Source organism: Xiphophorus couchianus, chromosome 8, assembly GCF_001444195.1.
Source record: "Xiphophorus couchianus chromosome 8, X_couchianus-1.0, whole genome shotgun sequence".
Lineage (NCBI taxonomy): Eukaryota > Metazoa > Chordata > Actinopteri > Cyprinodontiformes > Poeciliidae > Xiphophorus > Xiphophorus couchianus.
In genome coordinates this window covers 15164633-15185967 of record NC_040235.1, presented here as the reverse complement: position 1 = coordinate 15185967, position 21335 = coordinate 15164633, and the positions used below count along the sequence as shown (strand labels likewise).

Genomic DNA, 21335 nt, shown 5'->3' with positions numbered 1-21335 from the left:
TCGGTCAAAGAGTGGTGCGATTGGTCAGTTTGTTAATGTGTGTTATGCATAAATGCGCTTGGACAGCAATGTTGATATTTATCTTCAAATAGTTCGCTTCTACAATCCGGTTTTTGACTTTCAACTTGGTTGTCCAAAATGAGGCTGCTTGTAGAAAAGTGTGGTGCTCTCTGTGTGACTCTTTCATAATACCAAAAGAGAGGATCCAAGGCGGGAGTGGGAACTTCTGCGGATAGGGACGTGACGTACAATAAAGAGGCAGGGGTCTCCCCAAGGCGGTCATTGTGTGAAAGGTGTGTGTGAAAAAGAACGGTCCACAACCACATGACTGAGCATCAACTGTTCGGCTTCTGTTCAGCTTGGCTGTCTGCAGAGAAAGAGATTATGATATTGCCTACAGGGTACATTCTGTCTGTTCTTGTTATACACTCCTATGCAGACTCATGAGTTTTTCCCCTCCTTTTCCTGTGGCTTCAAGTGCTACCTTCTCTGTAAGAAATTTTTAAAAAGTGTGTACATCAAGTATTTGACTTGATGTACACAAGTATTTGATATACATCAAGTACAAGTACTTGACGTGTACTTGTAAAGAAAAAAAAAAAACAGTTTTTTTCTTCACAAAAAAACTGTTTATGTGAAGAAAACAGTTTTTGTTTTCTTCACAAAACCTGCATTTTGTGTTTTTTGAGTTGTCGTTGACTAACATACTTTTAATTTAGTTTGATGTTCTGAATTCTTAAGTGTGACAAACACGCAAAAAAAATAGAAAATCATGAAAGGGACAACCACTTTTTCACACCACTGTACATGTGTAAAAGTTTGCCACATTCACTTAGCACAGAATCCTATAATACTGAAATAGGACATTAATCTGCATTGTCAGGTCTATTACAAGGGTGCACATGTGCCGGCATAAGTGCACAAAGGCAAGGCAGAAAATTGATGTTCTGTCATTCTGTGTCTAATCTAGACAGAGAAGGGGTGAATAACTGATTGGATGCAGTAAGATATCAATTCAACCTAAAAGTGACTGTGGATATATGAATGAGGATGGACATGTTTTACAGAGGGTTTATAGCACAGACATGTCAAAACACAGTAGAAATACGGCCTGCTTTAGTTACAGCAGAAGCACATCAAATTAAACAAGACATCCACAAACAAAGACCTTGGAGTCCAATTTATAATTTCAAGACAGGATGAGATTGCTATTCTGTTTTATAAATGAATTTATGCTTTGATCCAAGAAATATATTCACAGGTTTAATAACGTTAGAATAAATTAAGATGTGAGCAAGAGACAAACTCAGATGAGTAAAAAGACTAACAGCTTGAGATGAAAGTTAAACCAGCCAACAATCAACACCATCTACAATAATTTTAATATGAGTTACAACGACATTGCATGTCTCTTTGGGATCAATAAAGTATTTTTGAATTTTTAAATCTTTGATCAACCCTTTTAGAACTGCTATTTTTTATCTTTCCTGGGATAAAATGGACATGCAAACAGCTCATGTTATCTTAGCCTGAACCCAGCTTGCTTCTATTGCAGGAATACTAAAGGGACTGAAAATATTCAGTCTGTCAAAAATAAAAGGGAACATGAAGGGTAAAAAATTAAAAATGACATTAAATTCAACTGTAAAGCCCCCTCAAGACATCTATTCCCAAAAGGTTGGAAATCATTCAAATATAAACAGCTTTCTGATGTTGCAGCTTAGTCTACTCAGTTATTCCCATACTTTAGGTGGGCTAAAGTATGTGAATAATACTTATATATGATAAACTTGATGAAAGCACCAAAACAAACACATGAAATGAAAGTGTGCCTTTCTAAACATTGTTTGCACAGACAAAGTCAGATTTTCCAGTAGAAACCCTGGGGGCTTTCTCTTTGCTGGAGAATCGCCTGACCCCCTTCTTCTATCCTTACATCCCCCCTTCTCATCCTTCTCACTGACCCCTGGGGACGGTTCAGTTTTAGGGGCCAAATTCCAGCTTGGCCTCTCAGGACTGTCTACCTCCCTTTGCTCTTGATTTGCTTTGCTGGAAAGATAGATGCAGGCAGTAAAGCAGACTGTCAAACCACAAAGAAAACATTCAAATAAGACAGTCACATTGATGGTATTCATGAGCTGCACTCTACACCTTTACAGAAACCTAATGAAAGAGAACGATGGAGTAAGCACAACCGACAGACTTTATTGACAAATAAAGAGCATTAGCCTTACTCTGGCTTTGATTGAGGCTTCATCATTTGTCATTCACTTGAGTGTTTTGGATAAGTCTCAATCTAAACTGACTCAAGAGGTTGAAGTCAGGACTGGGAAACAACCTCCTCTGGTCAATCCACACAGACAGAGGTCAATATTTCCCTCATGACTAAAGTCCTTCTGTGTATGACCGATGTACATGGCTCGGTATTGACATGTGCTGGCTCCATGTACTAGGAGTCATCTGTTTTATTTGATTTACATTATTCCTATGATTTCTCTGACCAACCCAACAGCCGGGTTCAAGCAGAGCATGGGCAGGGTTTTTCCATGCTCTCAGTTGTCCAGGTATGTGTAATAAAATCCTGCTTTCTGTTTTGAAAACCCTGGGAGTTCCAGTCATTTTCACATTTGAGGTTTTCCTCCCTGCTCCCCTTTCCCTCTCAGACTTTTGCACTCCAGTGTACAGAACACTCTACGCAAGGCTACCTAGTTTAATTTCCAGACCATTCAAAAAGCAAAATAAACATGTTTGAAAAGGTACGGAACACCCAGCAACTTTACCACTTTATTCAAAGAAGGAAAATAGTTGTGCTTACCTATGTGTCTGTAGCAAGTATTTTTAAAACATGTTTTAAATCAGTTTAACAAATATAACAAAAAAAAATATTGGCATCCGACAAAGGATTTTATTTTCCACCGTCGTTGCCACTGGAACATCTCACCAATAAATATGCACTGGCATTTATTAAAGCTGAGCTTTAAGAAAAACAGAAGAGAACTACTAATATGTTTTTTGCACACAGTGCAGGTGTGCAAAATAGAACAGGTTAAACACCAGAAATACAGTATAGCCCCACTGCTCCAAAGACTCAAATACCTAACCACAAAAAATATAGCCGAGGTCCTCATTATGAATAAAATCTTCTTGGGATTCAATTGTAAAAGCTTCATTTTTTTTGCAAGCGCGTCTTCACAGTTTTCGAGCGAATGGTAGGTACGGCGCTGAGAGAGAGTTAGAGAGAGAGAGAATTCCTAGAATAATTGTAAACAGCCCTATACCTAGATCTCCAATCTTCTCCAGGAGACTCATCATTTGGGTGGACCTTTAATAGATTATATCCTTTTCTCATTACAAATATGTGAATTTATGCTTTACTAGGAAAAGGAAACTTTAAGTGATCTCACTTCTCATGGTCAGTTCAATCTTATATGTATAAATTCTGGCCCCAAAATCCCCAAATGACTAAAATCTACAGGAAAAAAAACAACAGACACAGTAATCTACTTAAATCATGTTGTACATATTAAACACACACAACAATTGTAACGGTCTGGAATACAGAAGATGACAAAAATGAGCAAATGCCAGAATTCCCCCTCTCCAAGTCATTTATCTTGAAAAGCCATCTTCTAATCTTTAAAACGTCCATCTGTGATCTTTGGCTTGAAAACAAGCACTTGGGCTGGCCGTTCCTGAGTGACTCCCACTCCACATGTCACTAAGCAGAATAAATTAACAGCTGTAACTGCTCTCAAACACCTGCAAAAACAATCCAGGGTGTAGCAGGTTAGCAAGCAGTTCCTCTCTTTCTTTCTTGTAATCCGATCCAGCCTCTCCTCTGAATTCTCAGAGTGGCAGCGAAGGCGTGGAAAAGACACAGTGAGAAGCTGCTCACTTCTTAGACTGGACAAAACCGTAACTAAAGATGAAGGACAAATGACTGGTTTAGCCAACTCATTTTTCCCTTCAAAGTTCATTTGAAGCACTGAGAGTCCTCTACATGTCTGAATGGGGTTAGTCATCTAAAGTTAATTATATCTGTTAAAAGAGTATGGTTTATAATGTTAAAATCCAGCTATCAATAAGTTTGTATACCAAGCAATGCAATGCTACAGTCCTGCAAGCCAACAAAAGCAAATGGCAGAGTTTTTTCCCACATGGTTTGTAGAGACTAGACCCAACCCAACCCTAACTAATTTACTAAAGCCAGCGTATAACTTTCCTTTCAGTGATGTCACCACTAATCTGTGCCACTTACAAAGAAAAACAAGGAACCCTAATCACCATTAAAGAGCTACCCAGACATACATTAGGCTGAGTGCCATAGGGCCGTATAGCTGTGAGAGGTTTAAACTTATCAGAGGATTCAAAGTTACATCCAATACCTCAAAGGGAAATTACTTCTGTGACGCAGTTTGGAAAGTTTAGTAAATCAAGAAAACATGTAGCAGCAATTGTTAAAGGATATGATCGATATACACAGCATACAGAGGTTGGCAACTTCTCCAACAACACGATTCACCTTTTATTTGCAGGTGGCTGGGTTAATTCTGTGTGGAAGCCTTTTTTCTGTCAAGTGTTGACATTAGTTTGTCACCTGCCACCTGTTCTTGGCCAGCTCCTTAATCCTCCAACTGATGCCAGACCCTGTTCAGGAACTGCAGTGTGTGTTGAGTGTGTGTGCGGCGTGCATGTGAGAGAGAGAGAGCATGTTCAGCTTGTTACTGCACAAAGCTGTGTGCTATTCAGACGCACAATGGAGTAATTATTCTCAAAAGCACCACAGAGCAACTGTACAGCTGGCAAATATGCATAAATATCTCACTGAGTCTTGGCAAGAAAGAACAATTTAGATAACATTGTTTAAAATAGTCCACGCACATTACACACACTTTTTTCAGGAAAGTATTCAAACCCCCTTACACGTTCTCTCTCATCACAACCTCAAACTTCAATGTATTTCTGTGGAATTTCATGTAACAGATGAATAAAGAGAGGTGTCCAATTGTGAAATGGTAGAACAATGAATGTACTTTCACATTTCTATGGAAATTGTATTCAGACCTTTTGTAGAATCACCTTTGGCTGCAAAAACGTTGCACTTATAGAGACCGAAAATTTGACCAATTTAGCTTAATGATTGGAAGAAAACCTCTAGACATCAATTTTGAAGTCAAAGATTCTTAACTGGATTTTGGTCTGGACTTAGACTGGGCCATTAACCCCAGTCTTATGTCTTTAGCAGTCCATTGTTAGTTTTCTGGTAGTCACAGCATTTGAATGTGGGCCAAAAGTTAAATATAATGTTTTAAAGGGTCCAATTGATTTGTCTAGAGCACCTACTTCCATGTGTTTTCTGCGTCCCCTACATGACTTGCGACAAACTTTAAACTGGACCTATAATAGTTCACTTTCCAACATAGTTTCCTTCTTACCAATCTTCTATAAAGATCAGAAAACTGGAGTTTAAAACTAATAGTTGTTCTGATATTCCCACCTGAGCTAGGAATCTCTGCAGTTTTTCCAAAGTTAGCATTAGTGTTTTAGGTGCTTCTCTGATTATTTTCTAGCCCAGCTAGTCAGTTTCAAATACACAGAAGTAATTTTTTTACAAGACACTGTAATAGTGATCAAGAAGGCATACTCACCGTATTCTCTCTCAATCACTTCCTTTGTCTGCAGAGTGTGAAATGCAAAGCATCAACATTAGCTGGATGTGTCACAGCTATGGCTCTAAATGCCCTCTGTTGCACCTATAAAGAAAAAGAAAGAAACATGTGAAACCCATTTTATGGTCTGTCATTGTGGAGCTGAGAAGCAGGGATTAAAAAAAAAGAGGACAGAAATTGATTTCATCTGTTTCCCTCTCTTTTCTCGTGGTCTGAGTGGCACTCGTTGTCACTTGCTATTTACTGGATGAGTGTGAGGTTCCCCTGTGGGATCAGACACAGTCCATTAATGATTTATAGTAGAACCGACACGCTGAAAACTACAGAACAAAGCTTTTTAAAAGTCCTTTACTATGTGAAAAAATAAACTGTTAAAGGGAGTTTGTTATATGTTTTGACTAAAGTGAAACAAAGAACTTCTTGTTCATGCCCAAATAGAGAATTCGTAAAATTCAATATAACGAAGCATTTTTAAACTTTACTGAGACAGAATTAAAGAATGCTAACTTGGCCAGAGTGTTGGAAAGTGTTGAATCCTGTACTTTACCTTTTTTCCAAAACAGCTGATTTGTTCTGTAATTCCAGGACCAGTCTTTTTTTTCTTTTTTTTTTTTTTAAGCAAAGAACATAATTATGAGCTGCCATTCTGCGACAGTGCGCAAATGCAATACAGATTGACCCACACTTGATGGAATGATGCATTTCTCCATTTATCTTCATTTTCACTTGGACAGACACACTTGCGCACACACTTCCAAGCTGCCTTTTATTTTCCAGGAGCGCAGATGGCGATACAGTGCAAACTTTTAGCACACAGATTCTTAACATTCCTGCTGGGTGTGAGTTACTCTCCAACAGAAACTGATGCTTGGCTTCATCTCTCTTTGCTCTGCGGCCAGCAAATTACTGTCGCAGAAGGAGTCTGTGTGAGCCTCTCGCAAGCATCGTTTTCCATCAAAAGTACAGGAGTTCTGTTTGTTCAAGCTCTGGATTTGTTCAGATCCCTGAGAGGGCACTGGGTAAAAACATTCTTCTTGGGTCTGAGTCAGCATATTTATATGCTTATGGAGGTTCTTGTAGCAGCAAGCTCATTGCTTAATGGAAAAGGAATTCTAATTAAACAACCGAGTGTGGCAAGTTCCTGTTGAAATAAAGGGTGGAGATGAGCGATAATCGGGTACTCCATGTCCACCTCTGGAATCCCACAGGGCTCCTTGACTTAGAAGTATTGACTTGTATGAAGTGAAAGAACAAAGTGATCCATTATGAGGTGTTCATGGCTCTGTTTTTATTGTGGAACTATTTTCTGACAGGCTAAAGTGGAGGAGTGACCTCAATTTAAGATTTAGCATATAAAAGTGTCGGAACACTTTTATATGCTTTTTTTAATTTTAAAAGTGGTGTTAATTATTAAGTCAAGTTACTTATAACATGCAAATAGACAAAGAAGGAAGGAAGTGACAGTGAAAATAAAAAAGAAAGGATAGAAACAAGTTTAGCAGAGTCAAAGATCCAAAAGAAGGAAATGCAAGGAGGGAAAATGATGACAAATAAGAAAGGAAATTAAAGAAGAAGAAAATGATGGAGGAACAAAGGACATGAGAAAGGAAGGAAGAAAGGTCAAGGTATAAAAAGGAGGAAATACAACAAGAAAAGAAAGGCAGGAGGAAGGAACAGAGGTAAGACACCAGTGAGGAAAGACAGGAGGTGGTAGAATACAAGGAAAGAAGAAAACTCAAGAAAGAAAGAAGGAGAAAATGTTGGGCATAATTGAGAAAAAGGGGAACAACACAAGGAAGAATAGAAAGAAGAGCAGAAGTAAGGACATGACTTTAAACAACGGAATGAGAAAAAAAGTCTGGAATCTATTTTCTTTTCTCATTCTTTTCCAGACTTGGAAAATGCTGAAATCAATAACTAGACTCTTCAAGCATGCATAGGAACTCTGTTAGTCAGATAAAATGGTTAACCTGTCAAAAATGAAGATCTCTGGAGTTACTCAGGTGCAACTAAATCTTCTGCATCTTTATAAAATGTACCCCACTCTGTCAGAATCTTGTTCATTTTCAGAGCTCCAGTCAGCAGGCAGACTCTCTGTCTCGACAGAAACTCTAGAGGGGAATACAGGATTTTATTAAAGTCGCCGTGGTTTATTTTACATAGCTTAGCAAGGCACTCGGCACAAAGTCAATTAGTTCACCACTTACGGTACAAATTGATGCAACTACAGCACTACAATCTCAGAATAAACTACTACCTCCAGTGATGGGAGAATCAACACAGTCTGGGCTGATCAATACAGCTTTTGGGTTTGGGTTTCACATTCTTCACAATATTATTGGTGTGCAGAATCAAGTGAAAGTACACAAAATTACAAATTATCAATACATCTCAGTTCATGCCATCACTAAGCATCTGTGTATTTATACATTTTATGCAGTTGAACTTAAACAAATTGATTTCACTCAGAGGGTGAGGCAAGAAAAAACATCAAAAAGCAGCATCTGAAGTCTTTTTGGGGTTTTTTTCTAAAAGAAAGAAAAAGAGAAATAAAGAAACTGATCTGGAAATGGCTTGTGTCCACTGTTCATATCTGAGAAATATGGAGACTAAATTTCAAACTGAGGTATATTTCCTCCATTTGGACATTAAAGCAATCATGCAGTGTGCCCCTTTTTTATTTTCTAAACTTCGATCTCCCATCAAAGAACAGAAAATTCATCCTGTATCCTTTTCTCCTCTCCTCTGCTCCTCTCCTTCTCTAGTAATAGGATGCCTGTTTTCTCTCAAATGGTCGCTGACCCCAGTGCCAAAGAGCCAAGCAGCTCACAGCTTTAAGCAATTCCCGCTGCCCGCACTTGTCTCTCATCGGCAGATGAAACAGCGAGTGGGGTCTCTCTCCTTACATGTGTTTGTTGAATTAAAGAGGCACAGAACTAAGACGATTAAATGTAAGTGGAACAAGATCAACTGTATTTCACTGCCTTTGCTGATGGGATTTTGGTTGTTATAACAAAATACTATTTAGCATTATGTTCTTGAAATTAATCATCTTCTTCTTGAATAGGATCAGACTGGGGATAACTTCATGTCCATTTCTTTGTGTGTTTGTCTTCAAAAACGCATAACTGCCACACAGAATACAATTTACTGACAAGAGGAACACAGATCAGTTTGTGCTGCCGATTTCTTATCTGATCTTTGTCAATCTGTGATAATCAACTTTCACCAATTTCAATTTTTCTTGAAAGAAAACAAACAAAAAAATCTAAGTAATAAAAAGAAACACAGCAGCTTCCCTGGCATTATTGTCATTTTCTGACAGCACTGATGGTTTGGAAAACATTTGCTGAAAATCTGCTGATTTTGGCTAATTACTCCAACGAATAATATTAGGACTGAATGCAAAGTGGCAGACACATAGAAAGAGGCCCTTTAAGGTGCTGAACTCTCAGTGTATCTCAGTATGAAATGATCTATCAGGGTGTGCTGATAGAAGAGGATAAACCAAAGGAAGTACAGTATATGAAAGGCTATAATGTTCTGCCAGCTGGAAAAGACATTAAGTAATATGTCTGGTACTGAACTCTTGTCCATCTGTGTCTCGCCACACTAATGTTTCTGTCTATTATCACTATGATCGCATTACATGAGAATGATTTTACAAACTTAACCTTTTGGGTTCTCCTTATAGAGTTTTAACCCACTTCTTAGTTAAAAAGCATCACTTTTACACATGTGATCAACACTTGTAAAGACCTTAAAAACTGCTTCTTTCTAGTTTGTTGATATGCAGCAAATCATCTCAGCCTGGATTGGCTGAAGGTGCTTCCTGCAATTATAGGGGAGGAAACCAGGGTGAGAGGTCAGAGCATGCTAAGTTTAGCCCTGTGGACAAGCCCAGACACAGGCAGGTTATCTTTCAAGATAAAGAGCAGTTGTTTTTAAGAATTTGTACACATCAGGAAGTGAGTCTTTGTGAGGGTGTTTATGTGAGTAAGAGGCCCTAAGGAATAGCATGCCCAAAGAGGAGCAGGTACTTTTCTACAGGTGTAGTTCAATTGAAAACCAACAATGTCTTGAACTATGTCGCATTTTTTAGGTTAGTCACAAACATCAAAGTATTCTATTCATATTGCATTTGATAGACCAAGACAATGTTACAAAGAATAAACACAAGTATTTTGTCTCATTTACTAATAATGAGAAGTGTGCAATGCATTTGTATTCTGTGCTCTTGAGAAAACACTTCTAAGAGTCACTTTTAGCTGCAATTACAACTGCAAGTCTTTTGGGTGGTATGTCTCAGTCAGTTTTGCAGATTTAAAGAGTTTTAACACAATTTTTCTTTAAGTTTTTTTTTTTTACATCTGGTTTATCAAGCAAAAAACAAATCGGGACTTTAACTAGGCCATTTTATCACACCAGAATAATTTGATCCGTTTAGCTGTAGTACTAGTTGTATAATGTTTATGGCTCGACTTGCTGGAAGGTGAATTTCATTCCCAGCCTCAAGGGTTTTCAAGCCTCTAATAACTTTTTCCCAGGATCACCCTCTATGATGCTGCCACCAACATGTTTCACCATCAGGATGGTGTCCAGGGTGATATGTAGTGTATGTTTTCCGTCACACATGCCATGTTGCAGTTGAACCAGACTTTCTTGACTTTCTATAAATATAGATATGTATACAGTGGCCCTGAGGTGCAAACCACTTCAGAAAATTGAAAGCACAATTACAAATTATAAAACCACTACAAAATTAACGAAAGCACTGCAACATTAACGAAGCACAATTACAAATTACAAAAGCACTGCAACATTAACGAAGCACAATTACAAATTACAAAAGCACTACAACATTAACGAAGCACAATTACAAATTATAAAACCACTACAAAATTAACGAAAGCACTGCAACATTAACGAAGCACAATTACAAATTACAAAAGCACTACAACATTAACAAAGCACAATTACAAAAGCACTACAACATTAACAAAGCACAATTACAAAAGCACTACAACATTAACGAAAGCACTGCAACATTAACGAAAGCACTACATTAACAAAACGGAAGAGGTATGTCCCAGTGGGAGACCTAAGAAATCGCTGATTGGACTACAACTCGTTCTAATTTTGAACCGGAAGTTATTCTGGCTTTAACGTGTTTTTTAAAAACATGAATGTTCTCGGTGATCCAAAGCCTCTTGCCACAATTGCTACAAAAGTTTGATGATGGCTCAACCATCTCTTTTCCACAGTTAGGGCAATACATGGCGACGTGACCGTATTCCCGCTTGCTTTGCTTCTTATAAAAAACGAAGCACACCAGAATAACTTCCGGTTCAAAATTAAAACGAGCTGTAATCCAATCAGCGATTTCTTAGATCTCCCACTGGGACATACCTCTTCCGTTTTGTTAATGTTGTAGTGCTTTCGTTAATGTTGGAGTGCTTTTGTAATTTGTAATTGTGCTTTCAATTTGCTGAAGTATATGCATCTATAAAAAAATTTAAACTATCATTAGACTAAACTACTTAGTGTTTATTCCATAAAATCCAAATAAAAAAACATAATGGAGTTTGCAGTTGTAATGTGACCAATTGTGAACAATTTATTCAACATGAAATGCAGAACTGTTATGTTTCAGCTTCATACTATTTTTGGGGAAAGAAACTGAGGACCAGGCCTACAAGTGGAGCTGTTCAGTGCCAAGCACACTGAAGCATTTGAGGTTAGGAGTCTGCAGTAGACCACAAAGAGTTTCCTTGCCAGGCACCCTCACTTGACGTGCCATCCTTAATAGTGTAAGTCAAAAGCATGGGTGTTACCCCAAGCATTACCAGCACTGAGCCAAGAGCTGGGCGGAGAAGTACTCACTTTCTCCGAGTTTTATTAATATTGTATCCAAAGCACCAAGCTGTGATTCAACAAGCTTCCCCAAGCTTTGGGGTTTGACTGTTGCTGATGGATTCAGTCAACACCTCACACCTTGGAGGTGGAAGAAGGTTACATGATGCCTCTTCTGGGATCAGAGAAGCTGATGTTAAACACCATGCATCAGGTTTGGTTTGCTGGCTTGCAGAAAACATTTTTTATGTCCTGCATTTGACAAATATTTTCGAGTGTGACAAGTGACAAGTAAGCACAGACATCGTGTAATCAGATTCGTATCTGAGAGGCAATAAACCAGCTTTAGATCAAATGAACTCATCTGCAGGTACCGTACGTCCCGTCTCTCAATAGTTTCTAGTCATCGAGTAACATCGAGATAAACAAGATTTAACATGAACACGGTGACAAGATCAAATTAATAGCGAGTTTAAGTTATCTTAATGCAATTCACACGACTCCAACGCTCTGATTTGGCATAATTCTGCGCAACAAGATGAGATGAGGACACCAGTGAGTGATAAGCATCCTCTTCTTCCTCTCTGATTGATAACAGCCCATTGATCAGCTGCTGCCAGCTCCTCAGCTGAATCCTAATGAGCAGCACCGAAACCAAACTCCGGCCAGCTTTCTGTTTTCACCGGAGGAAGCTACAAAGAGAGCCGCGCTCCTTACCTTCTCCACTTTGCTTAAATTCCGCTCAGTCAGACCCAGCTCCTCTTCGACTAGAAGTCCTCCTCGGTTTACTTTCATTTGCGCATGCTTTTCAGTCTCGCAACAGTTTTCCAAGTGTGGGATACCACGGGTTAGAATCGCGTGTCTTTACCCTCTGCCCGCACGCGCACACGTCTTGAAGGGGTGCGCGTTCGCAAACTCAGCTCACGTGAGCAGAGCTGGGCTCTGTAATTCAGCTGCACCTATTGAAGCGGTGGATTTTTAAAACAGGCTAGCAAAAATATTAAAACAAAGCGCCGCATGTCCATAATGCTAGCAAACATTTTAAGTTGTTTAACAGAGACGACCTCAAGCTGTCTGAGGGCCTAACCAGCTTTCAATCTGGGGGCCCCTTTTAAGTTTACCCACCAGTCACATACTAGCAATCTCAAAAAATGGTGCATTTCAAAAAATTAAGATCTTATAGTAATTATTTTCTTCACACACCAACCTGTCTTGATTCTAACAATGTACATTTACTGGTTGTTTGAGGTCAAAAAAATATATGTTTTGTGTAACTAATATTTTCTTAATAGCCACTCAAATAAAACAACTTTTAAATTATGTTCAAATTTACTGATTTCATAATTTCCCTGAAATTTGGTTGTTGTAAATTTATTTTTGCAGTACAATAAAAAATATTGAGAAACCATGCCATCAATATGTAATCACTACATGCTCTTTTTTTAAATCATCCATGCAGTTGAATAAAATAAGACAAAATGAACACATTTCCACTTTTAATTTGCACTACTGCTTTTACAGTTAGCTTGCCAACAATACATTAATAATGGCTGAATGAAAATGTGTTTTGCTCGACAGTTATACGTGATTTTATTTAATATATTCTACTTTAAAATAGCACTTATTTAAAAACATTTCGATATTTCAAGCATTTAATTTCCATCATCACTACAGAGCATTACTGAGCTTTGTAGCCTGGGACATAAGCAGACATTCATTGGGTTCTTTATTATACTTTAGGTAAATATTAGTGGAGTTTTAGGTAAATATTATTCTCCCTGTTATTTTGTCCCATTTGGCAAAGGTACATTTCTGGAGGGGGACATCAGCAAAAATAATGCCACCATCAACTAATTGTCCATCTTCTGCTTCTTATTTTTTTCCAAGATCAAAAATAATCCTACATCAGTTCATCTGTTTTTTGGGGAAGGGGGTTTGTCTGCTGTGTCTTCTCAAAGACTGCCCAATTGGTCGTGGCAAATGGGTGCTTACTTAGCCAGGTCTGCTGGGTTTTTCTTACTGCCAATAGGTAGTTATTTGTCTCTTACCATCGCTACATGTATTCTTTACAGCAATTCATGAGGGATTGCTGTAAAGTAAATGACAGGTGATTTTCTGCTGTGGCTACATAGAAGCCAATGCTGCAAGACAATGACTCAATGCAATCTGCTGGGTTTTCTTAAATACAAACTTTTAAGGTACTTTGAATAAATAACTCAGCTTACTGTACTGCTTGATAACTAGGATCAATTGGAATGTATGTGTAACTGAATTAAATTCTTTTGTAAAGTGACTTGAAACATTTACTGTAAATTTAATTCAATTGAAATTGATTTAAATTGAATTCACTATTTAAATGAGTTAAATAGTGCATTAAATTTAAAATCAAAGTTGAAAAAATTTATTTACAGTGTGCATGAAATATTCTCCCCAATAGTACCCTTTAGCATCAGAAATTAAAACATTTCATCTAAATAATGACAACTTTCTACCTTTGAAGCTTTTTTTTTTTGTGGGCTCTAGTGTCCCTTTTTTTTTTTTTTTCAAAGTAGGCTGACAGGAAAGGGGGAAGGAGAGGGGAGAAGACATGCGGTAAATGTCGTCGGGTCCGGGAGTCGAACCCGCGACAGCCGCGTCGAGGCCATGTTGCCTCTGAATGTGGGTTGCGCTAACCCCTCCGCCACCACGGCACGCCACCTTTGAAGCTTTTGCTTCCTACCCCCATCTTTGGGGATCTAACCCCAAAGATGATTTGTAGGGTGCAAGTCTATAAAATAATTTTTGAATGCTGTGAAAATCATGTTTCTGACATTTCTGCCATGCTTAGTCACTAACAATGCATGTCCCCCTTACCATTTTGAATCGGATAAGATACAAAAAGTGTTGAAAAAAACATTAGATGTTAAATAACAGGTCTACCAGTTACAAAATACTTTATTTTAATGAAGCAAAATCCATCCCCTAAATCAAATTCCTGCTTGAAATGGCACAATTGTTGATAAAATTCCATTTTGAAAAATGCATTTCAATGAAAGGCACTAGCTGAAAACAAAAGTGTTTTTTCATATTACATCAACACAAAACATTACAATCATCCAAGTGATCTGCTGATGAAGGCTTAAAAACATACTCCTGAATTTCAGATAATTAAACCTGAACCTATGCATGATACTAAAAACTGTCTAGTGGTAATGAATAACTTTAAGAAATACACATATACCATGATGCAACCAAGACACTTCCTGTTAAACCTCCAGAACACATTGACTTACACATAAATATGTTTTTCACTCAACATTAAATAGTTTTCACTTTCAAATCTTGCAATAGCTGTACTTTTACCAGGTGTAGCTGTCATACAAAAGTGTACTTTAATGACACCCTAAGGGGCTCAGTAGGTCACTGCATGAGTTCTGGGTAAAACAAATAGACCACAACTTGCTCTTTCTCGCCCAAATGCTAACAGTGAACTGAAATGAAGTTGAAATATTTAGCTAAAGAGTTTTAAGCAATAAAAACAGCAAACCAAAAATATACTAGAAAGAATTTAAAACTAAACTTAGTGATTTGTTTCACCAACTGTTATGTTACCAAAATCCACAAACTGGTAGATCAGATTGTTTCTTGTTCAGGTATTAATCGAAAATCTCATAAAATCCAAAACTGCATCTCATAAAATTCTGCAGCCATAGGACAAGATCAGATGTTGACAGAGTGAGCATGTTTCTTGCACAAAGGCTTGTCCTTCTTGGAGAAGAAAGGTTGGCCTTCCAGGCTGGTAGAGCAAACCTGCAAAGACAGTCAAACATTTACACAGATGTGTTATTTACACGGAACAAGTAAGAATTACCAGTTTGTCACTGGCTGAAAAGGGTCTTCCCAGACTTACCACACACACAAAGCAGGTGTCATGCCAGGTAAAACCCAGCGCCTCCAGGAACTTGTCTCCGGCCTCAATGGGGAAGTCACAGCCATGGCAGTTGGTCCCAAATATGGTGTAGTAGTCTGTTTGATTATTGCATTAACACAATATTAGTCTGTTGCATAAGGGTTTCCTGGTTTTGCATTAGGAGGTGTTTTCTGTACCTCTTTCACAGTATGGCTGTCCGTCCTCCATGTGAAATGTGTTGCCTCTGATTGGCTGGTGGCAGGCAGCGCAGACAAAACAGGACACATGCCAGGTCTGCTTCAGGGCATTCATGACTTCCTGCAGGGGGAATGAAATAGCAAGAGAAGCCACTCCTGAAGTTAGCACAGCATTACAGTGAATATACTCAGATCTTTATTAAGAACATTTACTAGTTGCTAAATTTTATAAACAAAGTTCAAAACACACAACAAAAGTTCTGTTCAGTTCCTGGAAGTATTTCAGAAATCTGCCCAAAAGTTTACAACTTGAATATGTGACTCTTTTCTGCTATTTATCAATAAGCACCATATCTACTGCGGAACATTAAAACATTTTGTTGCAACAGATAGGGCAGCTATAACAAAATAAGTGTAAAAAATATAGTATATAACATAAAACATGAAAATGTTTAAAAGTGTTAAATGCAACTATTTTTACAGTTGCATAGTCTCACATTGGTGACAAAAACATTTTTATTCAAGTACATTTATTCAACAAGGAAAAGGTTTAATGATGAAATAGTAATTTTTTTACAAACTGATTGGTACTTCCAACAAGCACAAGCAAGTTTTGTTATTATGTACACTTAACTTTAAAGGTCAACACTAATTTGAATTTCCAATTTACCTGCATGTACTGTACAGAATACTGACCACAAAACAAGAGAGCCCTTGCGAATGTATTGGTACTGAATGAATAGGTCTCTGACCTCATAAATGTGAATCTGAAAAAATGGCATAAAATTGTTCAGGGTATAAAAGTTCCCAGAAAAATCTAAACATAATAGAAAACCCCAGACTCTGGAAGACTTAGAGTAGCTGTACATAGAGTAACGGTCAAGTATCGTCTTTCTCTGATCAAACTCTGTGAAGACTTTGTTCCATTTAATTCTATTCTATTTTCACAATTATTTGGTAGAGTGGGATCCCCACACCACTGAATTTATATACACGAGTTAAAGATTGCATATTTAGAACATTTTAGGTTGAAATTATAATACTCCAATAGTGCATAATTTATGCATCTTTGCAAGCAGCGAGAATAGTTTTTGGATGGCACAGTATGTTACCATGATGAAAAAAATGTTTGCCCCCAGAATCATGGTAACTTTTTGTCCTTTCAGATTTTCTAAAAACATATCCCCTTTTATAGCATATGGAATAGAACTAAATATTTGCCTAAATAGAATTAACAGTTTACATTTTTATATATTGTTGGAGCACTAAACGTTTTTTTTTTTTTTAAATACCCACCCCGAGGATCTTCTGGTTGCAGCTGGCACAGGTGGGAGCAAAAAACTGCTCGTAGCAATGCACACAGTACACCTGGTTCTTCTCTTCAACAAATCCCCGTTCTGCCAGGGAGGAGTGGCAGTGAGCGCAGTTGAATTCCTCAGGGTGCCAGGACATGCCCATGGCCACGAGGAATGGGCCTCTGATGGGAGCAGAGTTCAGACATAAATTATTTAAAAATTGATTCAAAATCTCTTTAAACATCACATGTGCATATAGAGCTGCCTTGATGTACCTTATAACTTTGTTGCACTTGCAGCACATTGGGGTGCGGGTACCAGCAGGTATATGCTCAGCACGTTGCACCAAAGAGTTCAGATCCTCAGGATGTGGCTGTGGAGTGGGGCGGTCCAGTTCTTTCTGAGCAGGACCGACTATTTTCCCAAATGAGGGACCTGTTCCCACTTTAGAAAAGCCTGAAGCAGAAGAGAAAAGGGTGAGGTTCCAGTTAAAAGAGGAGAATAAAAAACAGCTGACATCAGAAGACTGCGAAAGAGCTATAAAAGGTTCAACTATTATTGTGCCTAAGCAAACATAGTCAAGTGAACTGAATTATTTTTTGTTTTTCACAAAGAAAAAAAAAAACAATACTGTAAACAAACTGTACTAATGTGAGAAGGTTGAACATGCATTTAATAAATGAATACACACATTAGTTCTGTAGGATTATTGGGTTTTATCCAATTACATATGCATAAAATATAATGATTGAAACATGAATAACATGTCTAAATAAATCTTCATATATATAAAAAAAGATCTTTATTTAGGGACTATTCAAAATCACTGTTACCTAAATCTGTTGTGCTCTCAAGAATACCTATAAATTTAACATCTCAAATGGATATTTTAGTTGCATGTTCAATTTGCCATCTAGACATCCTGTTTCCCTGGAGTGTAAATATGATAAGACACAGAAGCCCATCACTCTTATCCACACTTCAAAAGACCAAAAATAACTACTTTCCTAATCTTGTCCAAATCTAAATTTAGAAGAATTATTGAAAATGTTTAACACTCAAATATATTGCAATCAGGCACATAGAGGAGGCTGTTTAGGGAGCAGGAAGAACTCTGTAGAACTCATTGTAAGAACTGCAGCAAAAATGTTTAAAGTGAGATATCGCAGTGATAAACCAAGCATTTAGCCTTTTGTCACTTTTTGCACATCTTTGCCATGGGTTCAGTATATACCTTTCACAATCCTCTGTAAAAAAAAAATAAAGGTTTACATTTAATCAAGGTGGAAAGTGGGATCATGAAAAATTGGTGACAATAAAATAAGATAATATTTGCTTCTATTTGCTTCGCATACATTAATGCTCAACATACAGCCAAAGGGAAATAAAATGTCCTTCTTTTGGGATTTTCTCCCAACTCAAATTTGAACATACACTGCCTGGCCAAAAAAAAAGTTGCCACCTGGATTTAACTAAGCAAATAGGTACAAGCCTCCTAATGGATAAATACTGCATAGGTGATTATCTTTCAGCTGGCAACAAGTTATTTAACCCCAGCTGATGCAATGAGCAACTCCTCATTTCTTAAACAACCATGGCAAAAGACACATCCTGTGGTCGTGGAAAAGACGTTAGTCTGTTTAAGAAGGGTCAAATCATTGGCATGCATCAAGCAGAGAAAACATCTAAAGAGATTGCAGAAACTACTAGAATTGGGTTAAGAACTGTCCAACGCATCATTAAAAACTGGAAGGATGGTGGGGAACCATCGTCTTCCAGGAAGAAATGTGGTCGGAAAAAAATCCTGAATGATCGTGATCGACGATTATTTAAACGTTTGATCAAATCAAATCGAAGAAAAACAACAACAGAACTGAGGAGTATGTTTAATTGTGAACGCAAAAGCATTTCCACACGCACAATGCGAAGGGAACTCAAGGGGTTGGGACTGAACAGCTGTGTAGCCGTAAGAAAACCTCTAATCAGTAAGGCTAACCAGAGGGAGCATAAAGATTGGACTCTGGAGGAATGGAAGAGGGTCATGTGGTCTGATGAGTCCAGATTTACCCTGTTCCAGAGTGATGGGCGCATCAGGGTAAGAAGAGAGGCAGGTGAAGTGATGCACCCATCATGTCTAGTGCCTACTGTACAAGCCTGTGGGGGCAGTGCTATGATCTGGGGTTGCTGCAGTTGGTCAGGTCTAGGTTCAGCAACATTGTGTGCCCAAAGAATGAGGTCAGCTGACTACCTGGATATACTGAATGACCAGGTTATTCCATCAATGGATTTTGTCTTCCCAAATGGAACAGGCATATTCCAAGATGACAATGCCAGGATTCATTGGGCTTACATTGTGAAAGAGTGGTTCAGGGAGCATGAGAACTGTAAAACAGCTGAAACACTGACTTATTTTAAATCTCAACTGAAAACCCACCTGTTTAGAATTGTATTTGAAATGTAATCAATTACAAATTTATTGATGTAGCTTGACTTAATGATTGATTCTATATTGCATTGTGATTCTGTGTTTGTAATGATGTAAAGCACTTTGAAATGTCTTGCTGCTGAAATGTGCTATACAAATAAAATTTGATTGATTGATTGATGAGACATCTTTTTCACACATGGATTGGCCACCACAGAGTCCAGACCTTAACCCCATTGAGAATCTTTGGGATGTGCTGGAGAAGGCTTTGCGCAGTGGTCAGACTCTCCCATCATCAATACAAGATCTTGGTGAAAGATTAATGCAACACTGGATGGAAATAAATCTTGTGACACTGCAGAAGCTTATTGAAACATTGCCACAGCGAATACGGGCTGTAATCAAAGCTAAAGGCGGTCCAACAAAATATTAGAGAGTATGACCATTTTTTGGTGGCGACTTTTTTTTTGGCCAGGCAGTGTATAAAACAGAACATGAACTAATTGCATCAATTCCAACTTTTACATGAAGCAAGTATTGGAACATGAGGAATTTGAGCACAGTCCTTTGAAAATTATTTTTTCCATTATTTTATGAAGGGATAGAACTGGACCAACATAAAAGATTTTTATTAATTTTACTTCTGCATTGATTGCATTATAAAAGATGTTCATAAATGGGTTTAAGATAATGCAAAACATGTCTAAAAAGGCTTCAGGTTCTGCTGAAAATAAACAAACTCAGTTTTAACTCTGCTCTTTGTGGCTGCAACCTCCTTAACTCCTCAAGTACAAACAGTTAAAACAGCTCTTCTCACAACTCTTAAACTTGGAACAAAGTCGCACTTTTAAATGGACGCGGATGGCTAGCTTGTGAAAATTACTTCATTCACGTTGAATAAATGAACAACAAGTTGAAGCCTTGGGCGATCCACTTAAACAAATGAGATTCATGCCTGTGTGTTAATCTGATAAATAAAAGCCAACAGAAGATCACTGTGTCCTCAGCCTCTCTCCCCCTCTCTGTGTGGCATTTCTTGAGGAAAACATGGTGCGGAAACACAGCACATCTGTTCACGTATGAGGGCGCACTTGTTATTAGTATTACTAATAATGATGGATGCCTCTTGAGCAAATATTTGCGCTGGCTGGCTCCAGGTCTCGTGGCAGGGATCTCAGTATTTCATAAGCCACTTTCACACAAAATAAAATCCATAATTCTCACATTAACAATCTATTTCACTGACGGAATCTTGGGAAAAGCCAATAATCTGAGCTCATTAAGTGAATACCTCCAGTTTTTATAGAGCCCATAATCTTAAGTGGCTTAGTGTCAGGTATTAAACCTGCTATAAATGTTATAGCTAAATAGCGGTGATGTAAAAGAATGAGGCTGCCCTCTACAGGCTGAAAGAAGCAAATCCATCTTAATGTGTATGAATACAGACATAGAGCGGTGAGGACAGTGTGTGTATTTATGTACCTGGAGAACCTCCAGGTTGGAAGGAGGCTTTATTTTGAGCAGGAGTCTTAAATGTAGATCCAGGGACTACATTGCCATTCCTGGGTGCTGCTGCAGAATTGGAATATGTTTTTGCAGTAGGTGATGTGTGAACACTGGGAGCGGTTGGGTCAACTGCTTCTCTACAAAACAGATACACACTTCAAATGAAGACTCAGTCAGTTTGACAGTACAAAAACACTTAACTGCATACGTATTTCAATACTTGTGTATTTTTTCTGAAAAACTGCATACCACAGAGTTGCAAACGGATATGTGTGGCTGTTTGGGTTTTAGTTGTTCATAAAATAAAGACCAGCAATACCAATATTAGCCAACATGAATAAGTTTTAATAGAGACATGTTACTGTGCCCTGGTCAAGTATAGGCTGAATTCTTCAAATGTAGAAAAAATGCTTTAAAAAACAAAAATTATATTGCACATGGATACAGAGCCTTGCAAAAGTATGATACTTTTTCCACATTTTGTGTTGTAAAAACCATGGT

At 38.0% G+C, this 21335-nt stretch overlaps 2 protein-coding genes across 5 annotated transcripts in view; both read right to left on the bottom strand.

Annotated features, from left to right (window-relative positions):
• The window catches only part of bmpr1bb (bone morphogenetic protein receptor, type IBb), a 48101-nt gene extending 35684 nt beyond the window's left edge, over positions 1-12417 (bottom strand). For both annotated transcript variants that reach the window (XM_028025384.1, XM_028025385.1), the window contains exons 1-2: positions 12240-12417; positions 5649-5753 (exon numbers count right to left, since the gene is read on the bottom strand). The gene's annotated coding sequence lies outside the window, so the exon portion shown is untranslated. The remainder of the gene's footprint in view (positions 1-5648; positions 5754-12239) is intronic.
• Positions 12418-14438: 2021 nt separating this feature from the next.
• The window catches only part of pdlim5b (PDZ and LIM domain 5b), a 40378-nt gene continuing 33481 nt past the window's right edge, over positions 14439-21335 (bottom strand). For all 3 annotated transcript variants that reach the window (XM_028025300.1, XM_028025298.1, XM_028025299.1), the window contains 6 exons: positions 20811-20971; positions 17179-17359; positions 16905-17085; positions 15609-15729; positions 15412-15527; positions 14439-15311 (listed from right to left, as the gene is read on the bottom strand). In XM_028025300.1, coding sequence (XP_027881101.1) covers positions 15222-15311; positions 15412-15527; positions 15609-15729; positions 16905-17085; positions 17179-17359; positions 20811-20971 — 850 coding nt within the window. In that variant the 3' untranslated portion in view covers positions 14439-15221. The remainder of the gene's footprint in view (positions 15312-15411; positions 15528-15608; positions 15730-16904; positions 17086-17178; positions 17360-20810; positions 20972-21335) is intronic.